General features: G+C 39.9%; 1 protein-coding gene across 1 annotated transcript in view; it reads left to right on the top strand.

Annotated features, from left to right (window-relative positions):
* Positions 1–13,085, top strand: part of UTRN (utrophin) — a 397,724-nt gene that overhangs the window by 104,896 nt on the left and 279,743 nt on the right. The window contains exons 15-21 of the mRNA XM_086461077.1: positions 87–266; positions 1,568–1,737; positions 4,005–4,128; positions 6,006–6,093; positions 8,625–8,860; positions 9,125–9,305; positions 12,022–12,167. Of these exons, the coding sequence (XP_086317203.1) occupies positions 87–266; positions 1,568–1,737; positions 4,005–4,128; positions 6,006–6,093; positions 8,625–8,860; positions 9,125–9,305; positions 12,022–12,167 (1,125 nt within the window). The remainder of the gene's footprint in view (positions 1–86; positions 267–1,567; positions 1,738–4,004; positions 4,129–6,005; positions 6,094–8,624; positions 8,861–9,124; positions 9,306–12,021; positions 12,168–13,085) is intronic.

Genomic DNA, 13,085 nt, shown 5'->3' on the forward strand with positions numbered 1-13,085 from the left:
TTTTTTGATCCCCTCCCATGGAATTAAAAGCTAAGGGGTGGCAGAATGCTTGATGTAACTTTTCAAATGTTTCCTTCTAACTTCAGATTTTGAAAGAGGACATGGGTATGAAACGGCAAACACTAGACCAGCTGAATGAGCTGGGTCAGGATGTGGCCCAGATCCTTGGGCATGGCAGAGCATCTAGTAAAATTGATCAGGATCAAGAAGAACTAACTCAGAGGTGGGACAGTTTGGTTCAGAAGCTAGAGGATTACTCTAACCAGGTACTTCCCAAGGCTTTATGACTTTTAAGCTGTTTAGATGTCTGTATGTGTGCAAACGTCATTGATACTGTCAGTGACATTGCCCAGGCTCAGGCTAGAGGGGCAGGTGAGTGCTCTTTCACGTGGGGCTGACTGCATCTGCTGACAAAGCTGTCTGTGTTTTTTGGTCTTCAAACCCCAAGTTGTTAACCTGACTAGTACTATTACTCCTTTCTCACACAGATTAAGCTTCTTTTTTCTGATGAGTAAAGCAGCCTTGCCATATATTACCAATCAATGCAAATGTCTTTAAACATTATAAGAGTGCTGGGACTGGATTAAATCTGATACTAAAAGAAAACAAAGACAAAACACAAAACCCAGAATAGGTAAATAAATGGGAGTCATACAAGCATTTATGCTCTGTGAGTATGATTTCTCATCTGTTGAAAATAGAGTAGTTGTTTGTTTGATATATAATGATGATAGCCAAGCTGAATTGTTAAATGTTTATTTTAGTATTTTGAGTGCTTGGTAATGTTTTTATTTAGACAGAACTCCCATTGGCTTCTGAAAATTTTGTTTGACAGTTTTGACTCATATGTCCCTATTTTGTGAGACTAAAATGTTATTATGGCGAAGGCAGACTGTGGCACTGATTCATGATCCATTTAGTGTATAGTGAATGAGTTGTGTGTCTGATTAGGGGTCCTTTTCAGCCATGTGGCTTTAATTTGTTCTTGCATTTGAGTCAAAGCACTGGAGAGTGCCAAATCCTATCTTCATCCTTTCACTTCCCCCTAAATATCAAGCACATACTTAGAACTTACAGGTTGATTCCCATGAGACTTAGTTTATAACCTGTTAAAGAGTGTGGAAGGTTTCTATTGACTTGAGGTTTTGGGTCAAATCCACTGTGTATCAGCTCATGGATCTAGGATTGGTTTTATGGGGTATGAGTGTAAAACACAGAATTGTGTGTTAATAAACCCAAAGGACCTTGGTTCTTTCTGTGGACCTAGCAGTTATGAAAGAAAATAGATATAATGCTTATTTTGTTGATTTTAGTTCACTTGGTCTGGCATAAAATTCTAGTTGAACTGAGAATTTTGATGCTTGGTTCCCATCTGTAAGATAAGAATAATGAAGTTTTTCTCTGGAGTACATCTATGATAAAGGTTCTTCATGAGAGCTGGGTGTGGTCATTTGTAGGAGTGAATGAATGGGCTTTTATGACTGATGAGTAAGAGGAACTAAGCAAAAGCAATTCAGTTTGTGTTAAAAATGGCATTTAACTCTTTTGCTAAATTATTTTTGTATAGGTAACTCAAGCTGTAGGAAACATAGGGATGTCACAGGTTTCACAGAAGACTGCTGCAGAAACACTACCATTGAAGGAACAGGTAGTGGTTAAACAATCCAGACAGGAATTGCCCCCACCACCACCCCCAAAGAAAAGGCAAATCCCAGGGGACAGTGAAGCAAAGAAAAAGTAAGTATATGTCACTGCCATTTCCCTTTGCTTACTAGATACTACATAGACTTGTGTCTCTTGGTCTTGGCTTTTGATTCTCCTTTTATGTAAGTGAGAAATACTTGAATTGCAATTGTAAGGTTGGGTTTGGGGAATGGGAAGGGAATGTTATGTATAGCCTTGTTTTCAGAGCAGCAGAAAGCCTGCAGCTTCCATTAATTTCAAAGGGAAATGGGAGTTTTTTTGTTTCTCAGAAAAGCAGGTCTTCAGTCCTTTGTGCCTCAGCTCCTTTGCTGAAAGATAAAATTAATTATATTTACTTTCTTTTGGAAAAAAGGTCTCATCTTTGGTTAAAAAGCATTGTGAAAGTGCCAAGTATTTTTATATATTTATAATCTCTGTAAAACGTATGGGAGCAATGGGAGTAACTGCACAAAAAAGGCTCAGAAACCTATTCCATCTCACTGGTGTTTAGTAATAAGAACAGTATTACAGTGACGTCTCCTTTGACAAGTGTATCTGGTGTGGCTGACTGATTTGCATGTATAGAATCATAAAATGGTTTGGGCTGGAAGGGACCTTCAAAATCACCTGGGCAGGGATGCCTTCCACTAGACCAGGTTGCTCAAAGCCCCATCCAACCTGTCCTTGAATGTTCCCAGGGAGGGGCACCCACAGCTTCTCAAGGCAACCTGTTTCAGTGCCTCACCACCCTCACAGTAAAGAATTTCTTCCTAATATCTAATCTAAATCTCCCCTCTTTCAGTTTGAAACCATTACCCCTCCTCCTATCACTACACTCCCTGATAGAGTCCCTCTCCATCTTTCCTGTAGGCCTCTGGAAGGCTGCAGTATAAGATCTCCCTGGAGCCTTCTCTTCTCTAGGCTAAAGAATATTTAGTAACATGTGCCTTTATTAAATAGAATATCTAAAACTAAAGAAATTGTTTCAAGGTAAATTAAGGAAGTAAATGCTTTATCCTCATCACTTTGCTTCTTGTGCTTGCCTCAGAAAATGAGCGTCTTTGAGGTGTCACTAGTTTAGGCCTTTGGCAGGTTGTTTGGGGAGAGGACAGAGGGCTGTGTCAAAAGCAGGGATTCTCTGTGCTAGGTGATGTGTGTTCGCACAGTGAAGAAGAGTTGTTCTCTTCATTTTTCTGGAGGGGGAATGGAGGTTTGAAGGGGTGAAGAACCTGCCCAAACCCTCTTGAGGACCCTGGTCAGACCCTCAGAGCTCTGGTGGGGGTGGTGTGTGCATGTGGGTGTTGCAGGGCAGTAAAGCAGTCAACAACCCGTCTGTCCCTTCTCTCTGTGTGCTCACAAGTTGTAGAAACTATTTTAGACTTTGAAAGCAAAAGTAATTTGATACTATCTTTTTTTTTCCTAGAGTTCAAACTTTTTAAGGACTGAGTCAGTTAAAATAGGTTAAACTTTCTGATGATTTAGCCTGATGCCATTTATTTATGTTGAAACCAACAAATGACAAGTAACTAGAATTTTGCAGGTTTTCTCATGAAAACTTTGAGTGACTAACAGTGACTTCTGCATTTGTTGGTAGGCTGTTATTCTGTGTTTAGTATAGTTGTAATACGGACTGACCTGTGGCCTGTGTAGTATGTCTGTCCTTCTTTCAAGTTACATACAGTATTGGTTAATTTGGGAGGGGTGTTTTTGTGTATTTTTTGTTGTGTGGTGGTGGTGGGTTGTAGTCTAGAGATTTCGGGCATAAGTTATGTTAGTATAGGCATGTCCACTGTAGCAAAAAATATTAAGGTATAAGCTAATCTTTAGTCAGTTAAGCGTTCAAAAAGGTTTGTCTACTGTCATTGCCATGAGTGCTTAAGCTGATAACTTTTTCTTCAGATTAAATAGTGTTGCAGTTTTACAAAATCCAGAAACTGTAGTTCTTATTTATCTTGTTCTTGAGTTTATTACTTTCAAAACACTCGACATTGAGAGCTCTTTTGTGACATATTAAAAGAAACAGTAATAATTTGCATGAAGATATGTATAAAAAAAAATTAAGAAATAAGTTGCAGTATCCATTCTGAATTGGCTCCCAAAGGCTAATGCCGTGGACATGATTTTTACTATGGCAGTTTTTTCAAAGTCTGTCTTACTGCCCGTGAGCAGTAATATGAGAAACACGAATCTTGTGTGCAGCCTTGCTGTTTTGGGATTGAGTAATGTGCTGAACTTTAAGACTTCTGATTTTTACGACAGAGTGACTGAATAGGGAAAAATTACAAAGAAAAAAGAAAACATTGTCTGACCTTCTAAACCAGGTTTGATGCTGCAAGTGCTGAGCTCTTGGACTGGATTTCAAAATCAAAATCTGCTATTCAGGCTACAGACATCACAGAGTACAAGAAGATGAGAGAGACTGCAGACATAAAAGAAAAGTTGAAGGTAAAATGGGGAGATAGTGTTCCAGTGAATAGTATATTTTGTCTCTAAGCTGGCTGTCAGCTGGAGGTGTGGGCTCATGCTTTATGGGGATTGAGTCCTTCAGTTAATCAGTTTCAGAACTGGATATACCTGGAAATCTCTGACGAGCTGGAACACAAATTTTTGCTGGTGTTGGGGTTCACAATCCACAGGAAATTTTAAAAACGTCTATTACTGATGTCTCCTTTGGAGTTCTGATAAATGCCTATCTTCAGGATTGGCATCTTTTCCACAAAGTAGTATATTTTGGCTTCATGTTTCACAGTTGGTGATGGACTTGATTGACACTACTTTTAGAATTTTGGCAGAGATGTGCAGGTGGGCTACTTGGAGACCCCCTTGAATCATGCTGTGACACTCTGCACACACTGTACCACCCAGAGTTCAAAGTGGGCAGTTGTTATAATGTTTGGGCGTGTTGTTGTTTGCTCTGTTAATTTTGGAGAAAACCTGATAGTTAATTTTGGAGAAAACCTGATAGTTAATTTTGGAGAAAACCTGATAGTTAATTTTGGAGAAAACCTGATAGTTAATTTTGGAGAAAACCTGATAGTTAATTTTGGAGAAAACCTGATAGTTAATTTTGGAGAAAACCTGATAGTTAATTTTGGAGAAAACCTGATAGTACGGTATTACTGAACTGCAAGACAGAATACATAATTTTACAGGATGCTGTGGGATCTTACCTGGATTTTATGTTCTGTTCCTTCTGTTTCAGGAACGTATTCTTGAGCCTTCTTGGTCCTTGAGCATGCTTTGTTAATAAAGGCTTACTGGAGCTTTAGCAGGACCTGAACCTGCTTTTGAAATCAAAGACATTACCTAAAAATATCTGAGGAAACTCCTTCACAGTGCTGTAGTGCAAAATGGTGCAGTAGGAACGTTTGGAATGACAGTACTGATAGAAATAAATACCAAAACAGCCTTCCTGATAGTTTATTTGTAGATCTTTATGAATGTTTGTAGCCCTTTATAAAATAGGCTCCAAGACAAACACCAAATTCCCATGAACAGCACTGTTTTTAAATGGTTGGGCTCTAAATGGGTAGGACAGTGTTTGTTCTTCCCAACTGTGCAAATAGACGCATACTTCTCCTGAATTTACCATAGCAAGTCTAAACCACACTAATGACCTTAGTTTCAAAAAGATTTTAGTTTGGAGATACTTTGTTGTAATCACAGAGTATATTGAAGTTGTGGCCTTGTGGCCAAGGAACTCATCTTTCCTCTGTGGATGTGTCCTATCTATTGGCTCATACAGGAGCATTCACCAATATTTATGACTTCAGGAGAAGTCTAAAAATCTTGGTAGTCACATAGGATTTCCCTCACCATTCCTTTATGAAGGAGACTGAAGCACTGGAGCTTATGAGAATGGATTACTAGTGTGCTATAGTTCTCACTGTTTGGACTTCTAGGGAACAGGCTTTTGTTCCCTTCTACTGGAAATCTCAATAGAGGCTGTTGAGGCAAAGGGACTATTTAAAAAAGGTCTTTTCTCCACTGGTTCACACTAAATAATTACAATTTCTGATCACAGGTGACTTGTTTTAGCTGGTGTCCCAATATGTGATTTCACATAGCAGGATCATCAACCCTTTTAACAATATTTTATTCCTGGTGGTGTCGTACTAGTCTCTTGCTTGCCTGGTACTTGTGAGAGCTAATGCCTTCTGCATTTGTTTTCTGAACAAACAGAACTAATGCATCTTAGAAGGTACTGTATCCAAGAAAACTGGAGTGTTTTCGGTAGTAGTGGGAAAATACATGTTACTGGGGCTGAGGGGGAAGTCAAGGAAAGTTACCCTCTCTGTATTCTTTTGGGGTTCACTTTGTAGATGATTGAAAAAGAAAGAGTTGAAAAAAGCCAAAAGCTAGAAGAACTGAAACGAAGTGGACATATGCTTTCGGATCAAATGGGAAAGGGTAAGCAAATTGAATGTTTTTGTTTTGTGATTTAACCAGATGAGTTGCTGGGAAATAATGCTGAAATACACTACCTCCAGTTAAGTGTCACAATGTATTCCTTCCCTCTCCTTCCATTTTCTTTCCTTCAGAGACACTGGTCATTGTTACTGGTATTGGTTATTGATATGGTTTTTGGTTTATGAAAGCTTATAGAAAAGCAATATTAAATATTAATATTCTTTGTTTAATAGTGTGTATCTTCATTTGCAACCATTTAAGGGTTATTTTTATCAAAACAGAAAATTTCTTGAAGTGGCAGTAACATGCTTCTGGGGGAAGGAGTTGATTTAATTTTAAATTGTGTGCAGATTTTAAGTATAAAATTTTAAAATATAACTGCTTTGAAGTGGAAATTTTGAAACCAAATTCAGCCTTGATAAATGTGTGTGTATATCTCTTTATTTTTAGTTTTCTCTATTTTTTTATAAAAACTGTCAGTATGTTTTGGTGATAGCCACAATTTATGGCTCAAAGGCAAGAGACAAGTTTACATGCTTGAGAAGATGATTGATTGTCAATTAAAACACTTATCCCTGGAAACTTATAGCTAACATCAGTGAAAGTTGAATCTTTAAGCCTTGCCAAAATCTTGTTTCATAGTATGACATAACTCTATCAGTGAAATGTGATTTTCTCCGTAAAAGAGCTGTTCATACCATCCAGAGAGTCTTTTAGATCTGCTGTGAAGTTGCTATGACTGGTAGCATTCAGATAGGTAAAAGGATGGTATTGCTGTCCTGCATACTGCCCAGCATCCCTTTTGGCAAATGCTGATTTCTGTTGGATTTCCCAACTGTCACATTTTTTCCAGCCAGTCCCTCTGCCTGGATGCCCCAACCTGCTAAGCTTCTTCAATCCTCCCCTCCTTGCCTACTATAGCTGAAACTTTTTACAGTGGGTGTCATTGCCCTGAAACTGATGGCTGGAAGCCACTGGTTTGACCTGGAGTTTGGGTTATAAGAATTTGTAGCTGTTCCTTGTCTTTAAACCTGGACAGAAATCCTCCCTCCTTACCCCTCTCTCTCTTTTATAAACCCCTCTAGCTGCAATAGGTCATGGCTATGGAACCAGTATCTGCTGGGCATAACGAGAAATGCATAGTTCAAAAACTGCCTTGTATCAGCAAAAAATAAGATACAGAAATCACTTCTTAATTGTTTGCTGTCTTAAAGGTTGAGATCTATAGAAAATAACTGGTCTACAATCCCTGGCTTTGTTAGGGTCTGCTAATGCGTTTTGTCTACCTCAGAATGACAGCCCTTCTCTCCCAAACCAGGCCCAGCAGCTACATCTGTGTGGGATGATGCACAGCACTGCCACGCATCAGTTTCTGTCTTGGGGCGTGTACAGGCTGCGCTGTCATGGCAGTGACCTATTGTTGCGTACACGCTTCTCTTATGTGGCTGGTTGCAGCTGATGTGCTTCTGTGTGGTAGATGTGCCGAGTGTATGGCCAGTGTGTGAAGCACAGGGAGGATCTATGGAGCAGGGCGTTCAAGTGCCTCTGTAAAATGTTGGCTTGGCTGCACTGACCAGAGCGCTGGGTTCTGCTTATGCTGAAGTGGTGCAGCACAAAAACCTTTCCATGTGACTCTCCTTCTTATACTCCAATCTAAATGACAGAACTGTTAAGTTCAAATGACCCAAATATGCCTTATATAAAGAAAGCGTTATCTTGAATGAGAGTCTGTGTCAGAAACTTGCAATGGCAAGAATAATGTACCGTTGAATGCACGTTGCACAAAATTCCTTCATATATAGCAAAATTATCAGTAACTTCTGGCACTTGAGGAAATAAAAGAATGAGGAATGGGTGGGAGGTCTGTTCACTTCTGCTGCTGCATGCTCAAGTAATACATTGATTTGTCAAAAAGACGGTGTTAGCAAGTGCTTCGTGTAGTCACTGCGCGTGGAAAATAACCTTGTGTTTTGTCGTGTTGCTTTTGCAGCTACTCGTATTACCTAGTTATTAATCATTGCTGCATGTAATGTGACAGTGTTAGCCATTGCTCCCTCTCTCTGCCAGGCTCATAGGATTTCCATCTAGTTTTTCAGTGAATTTATTGTTGCCTTCCAACTTGCTGCTTCCTTTTTGTTTGTAAAGTCTAGAATCATAAAAAAAAAAAATCACTGGAAGTGTATTAAATAAAGCTTATTTTACTTAAATCTACATATCAACGTTTAGACACAAATCATGATGGTGAAAAGCATCATGATGTTCAAGAGTCAGCTAGTTGTTACAAATTCGGAAGTTATCAAAGGGAAAGAATGCTAGTGGAATATCTCACTTCATTTTACTATTAATGTAGAAATAAAAAGCTGAAACACTGTTAGTAATAAGTACAGTTTTATGGATAGTGGACTTGAAATCAAAGCATTTTGCATGTTAATACAAATGTGCACCTGTATCTGAAAACAGGAAAGGTTAAAATGCCTGTTAATCAAAATGTGTTGCACTTACTATAACAGTAACTTATATAATCTTTTTAGAGGGACTTTCTACAGTGGATATAAAAACTGTGATGGAGAAGATATTGGCAGGGTGGAAAGATGTGGTTCAACATCTGGAAGAAGGGGCGAGAAAGATAAAGTACCAGGAAGATATAAATGCTTGTTTTAAGGAAATGAGTGAGCTTGAGAAGACTATACTTGAGAAGGACGGCTGGCTTAGAAACAACGCTTCTTTAGCATCCCAGCCCTCAGCAGTCCTGAAAGACTTATGTCAGGTAAGTCTGGCAAAACTCGTTAATTTTGATTGGAAGCTATTGGAAGCACAGAATACTCCAGAGGAGCTTAACCTAGTCAGTAAGGTAACTTAAAATTTCTGAGGCATCGGGGCACCCAATTTGACTGGGAGATTCGGGTACTTGTGTCACAGGAGTACTTTAATGTTGTGGCCTTAGTAATGTGGGGGAGCTGTGCTACAGTAGCTTACTAAAATCTTTGTGTTAACAAGTGTGAGATTTAGTTTTCTTTTTAATCTTTCACAGCGGGAGTTAACTCATCTTGTAAGCCTGAGTCCACGGGTGGAACACCTGAAAGCCACCTGCAAAGCACTCTCCTCTCAGCCCATGCCTCCAAGCTTCATTCAGGAGAGCTTGAATGCTTTTCTTGATCTCTTCAAGCTGACTCATCAGAAATTAGAGGAACATCACCAGCAGCTGAAGAAAGGTAAAAAACCAAAATAATTATGTTTTTTAACATAAGCCCTCCTGATACTTGTGTTCTGATCTTTTGTTGTTTTGAGCTGATTGAAAACTCACTGAATTCTGCTAGAGTTTTGGTACTGATTCTGGGAGGCTTTGGGTCAGGCTGACAAAATCTTTTTATTCACCTGAAAGGATATTTGTATGACCTCCTTTGTGCACACTACAAAATATATCGTTCCATGGTGGTAAAAGTGATTATGCAAGGATGCAACACTCCTGAAACTACATTTAAGGAATTAGCAAGATGTACTTAAGGTAGATAATATAGTTTGAAAAGCTGTGTGTCTCTGGCACTTACAGAAATAAATAATAATACTAGAAATTAAAAATGGAAGATTAGGAGAACCTTGTAAAATTGAAGTGCGCATGTGAAACTTATTCTTTTTCATAGCTGCTTTGAGCACATTAGTCATACATAATTCCTTTTGAAAATTTCATCTTTTGAAGTGATTTGGAATCTGCCTTTCTTTTCAGGCACTTTCTCCTTGGGTTTTTGTTGTGTTAAAAATTTCATTATGAGCATTCAAACCAGTCATGCTGGCTTCTAAAGGATTTTAAATGTAGTGCACAAAATATGTAGGTCTGTTAATATTTTACAGCTGAATAGCAAGAGCACAGACCTACAAGATTTCTTTCCTTAGTTTTCATTTTGTTTCTCAGGAATTCAAGGAAGCATTTTGCTAATGGCCCCAAATGGTAAAGCATTAACACTTTATTCTGTGTATAAATATCTGTGTGTTAAAAAAAAAAAAATCAATCTTCTGTAATAAAAATAGGCTCAATTACTAAATTGTTAGGCCATCTATACAATGTGTTGCAACAGGCCTGCATGCTTTGATTATATCCATGCAGAAAACTATGAATAATGTATGTGTGCCATGCTCAAATTACAGGGTAAGCTTGCATTCTTACTGTAAGGAATGATTATTTTATGACTGTTCTGACTTGATGTACTTTTGAATAGTTTTATCGGTATTGAGTATTTTACTAACCATTACTTGATGTGACAGAAATGCTCCTTACTTTTTCATGCCACACGCCACTTGAGGCATTATTAGTGTATTTGAGCCAGTTACTACTTGGTAGAAACACCTTGCATATTGTAGTATGTTAAATTTGTATTTGTGTATTTTTTGAATGACAATTTCTCTGCAGATTGTGTATTGCTGAAGAACAGAGGGAAATGTCAGTTCAGAGTTTCAGTTGTTTATTAGTTTAGTCTGAATTGCTGTAAGGTAAAAGAACTTCCAGAGCCATGTAACTGAGAGAAACAACTGGTGGTGGCAGTTGAGCATTTGTGAACTTGGCAGGCTTTGACAGAGGTCCGGCTCCTTTCATGGCTGCTCTTTGAACCTCTGACAATTCCCTCATGGAGTGCTACTCAGTCCCATCTATGGGAATTGTGACTTAGTATTTTTGTCAATGGGAGGCTGTTTTCACTATTTTCTTCTCCTTCAGGATTTGCTGTAGTGAGCAGCGCACCTATTTGCTTTTTGCTGAATTCTTTTTTTTTTTTCCCCTTTGAATTGATCCTGGCATTTTGAGAAGAGGAAGCGAGGTAACTCTGATTCTCTAGAAACATTGGCTCATTCCTTAGTTATAAATGGTATGACAGTTCTGACAGTAAGCTGTTGAAAAGCTACCTGGTGAGTCAGAACAAAGCTTAGATTAATTTTCACTTGTGGCAGTAATGAAATTGCTCAGGAATCAAAGGCCAGAGAATGAGCATACCACAATACAGGTCTTACAGCTGAAATCCTGTTTGCAGCAATTTTCTAAATTTGATATTTTCCTTCTGAATTGCCAGAGTGAGGTGCTGCCTCCTGCCTGGGATTCCACAGGGGGGTGGCTCGAGCATAAATCTGAGATGCAGTCAATGATTGCAAGTAGATACTGTATCCAAACTTCAGTTCTCTTTTCAGTCTTCCCAGATAGTCTCTGTTCTGGCAACAGGCTGAAAGCTGCTATTCTTATATATTTGCGCGCGCGTGTGTGTGTGTATATAAAAAATGGAAAAAAACCCAAACAAAACCTAAACCCAAAAAACCAAACCCCAAACCCTGCTACTACACTAATAAATATTTTGTGGTTTTTATATATGTGTATATAAAAATACTAGCTTATATAGTTACTATATGTAGTGTGTATATTTAACTTCATATGTAATATATGGCTATTATATATTCTATACTGCATATTCTATATAGTGGATATCTGTGTTTTCATATAAGTAGTAGATATGTCTAAAACTTCTTAAAATGAGAAATACTAAATTATGGGGATTTAGGAATGCAAAAGCCCAAGTACTATTGATTCCACCACCTTGCCCACCCCAAGAGATTTAGGTTCTTAGGTATGTAAGAAAATTCTAAAAACAGGATTTGAGTTTTAAAATTTTTTTGGGGGTGTTGTCATCGTATATTTATTATTATATTCTATATAATACATATTTTTACATTAAATGTATATAATATTTTTTAAAATTAAAACATTGCCATCAGAAGAAGAGAGGTTTTTAGCTCTTGGGAGGTCTCAGTAGGATTCAATAATCAAGTATATCTCAAATGATTTCTTTTTTTAAATGATTCTGATCACTTGGTTCACCTCTTATAATTTTGGTCTCATGTCTTATTTCCTTACCTTGTATTTTGTTCCGTTACTGTTCTTAATGACACTAGAGATGGAAAGTCAGCCGAGCCAGGACTACGTGGCCTCCCTGCAGAGGCTGAAGGACACTCTGAGCGAGCTGGAGCGCAAGCAGCCGTCCATCGCCAGCGGGCTGAGCGAACCCAGTAAGGTTGAGAAGGCCCTGCAGCAGGCGAAGGTAACTCCTGCCTTCGCGCTGAAGCGAGGAAGTTGCTTGTTCAGCTGCTGTTTCTCCTGCCTTGTTTTCAGTGGAGTAACTGTTACTTGGAGCGTGGTCGAGTGGTGTGTGGAGGTGGCCTCTGGAGGTCGCTTGCTGAAAGCTGGGTCGCCGCAGGCTGCTGAGGAACGCGTCCGGGCAAGGGCTGGGTATCTCTGAGCCTGCAGGCTTCACAGCTTCTCTTGCTGCCTGTGCCAGGAGACGAGGCCAAGACAGCTGGGACTGCTCGGCCAGGGGAAGAGGAGGCTCTGAGGGGTCTTCCCTGAAGTGCTGCAGCACCTCAGACCACCTTGGCAGCCTCCCCAGTCTGTCTTGTGCTGAGGAGCCCCAAAACACCAGGGCCCCAAGAGCATTCCCCTCGTAGGAGCTCGGCTGGATCAGGTTGGTGACCTGATCTGAGGTCTGCTGCTTTGCGTGGTTATGAGGAAGGCCAGGAGCCGGGGCCTCCCCTTCCCTCCCTTGGGAGCTGCCTTTCAGCTCTCCCTGCCTGAGCTGCACAGCAGCTGCCTGGCAGCCATGCCCGTGCCCAGCCTGCTCCGCCTGGCTGTCCTGGGGAGGCCATGTCCCCGCCCTGTGGCAATATGGGCTCCCTGACCCTGCCTCTGCCCTCCCACTGAGGCCGTGGTGCGCGGGCTTGTAATCCTCTCCTCTGAGCACTGGCTACAGCATACCCAGATGTGGGGTGCCTGCCTGCTTAAACTGGCACTGGGGTGCCGCTGGTTAACAAATCCATCCCATTTCATCCTACTCAGCTGTTATGAGAGGGTAACTGTACTTCTCTGGCCTCCAGATTGCCTTTCAAAGGGAAACGGTGCTTGCAAACCATAAAGGTAGTTCATGCACAAATTCTGCCCAGTAGAAACAGTATTTTGTTTCCTA

This window comes from Leptosomus discolor, chromosome 2 (genome assembly GCF_034619465.1).
Source record: "Leptosomus discolor isolate bLepDis1 chromosome 2, bLepDis1.hap2, whole genome shotgun sequence".
Classification (NCBI taxonomy): domain Eukaryota; kingdom Metazoa; phylum Chordata; class Aves; order Leptosomiformes; family Leptosomidae; genus Leptosomus; species Leptosomus discolor.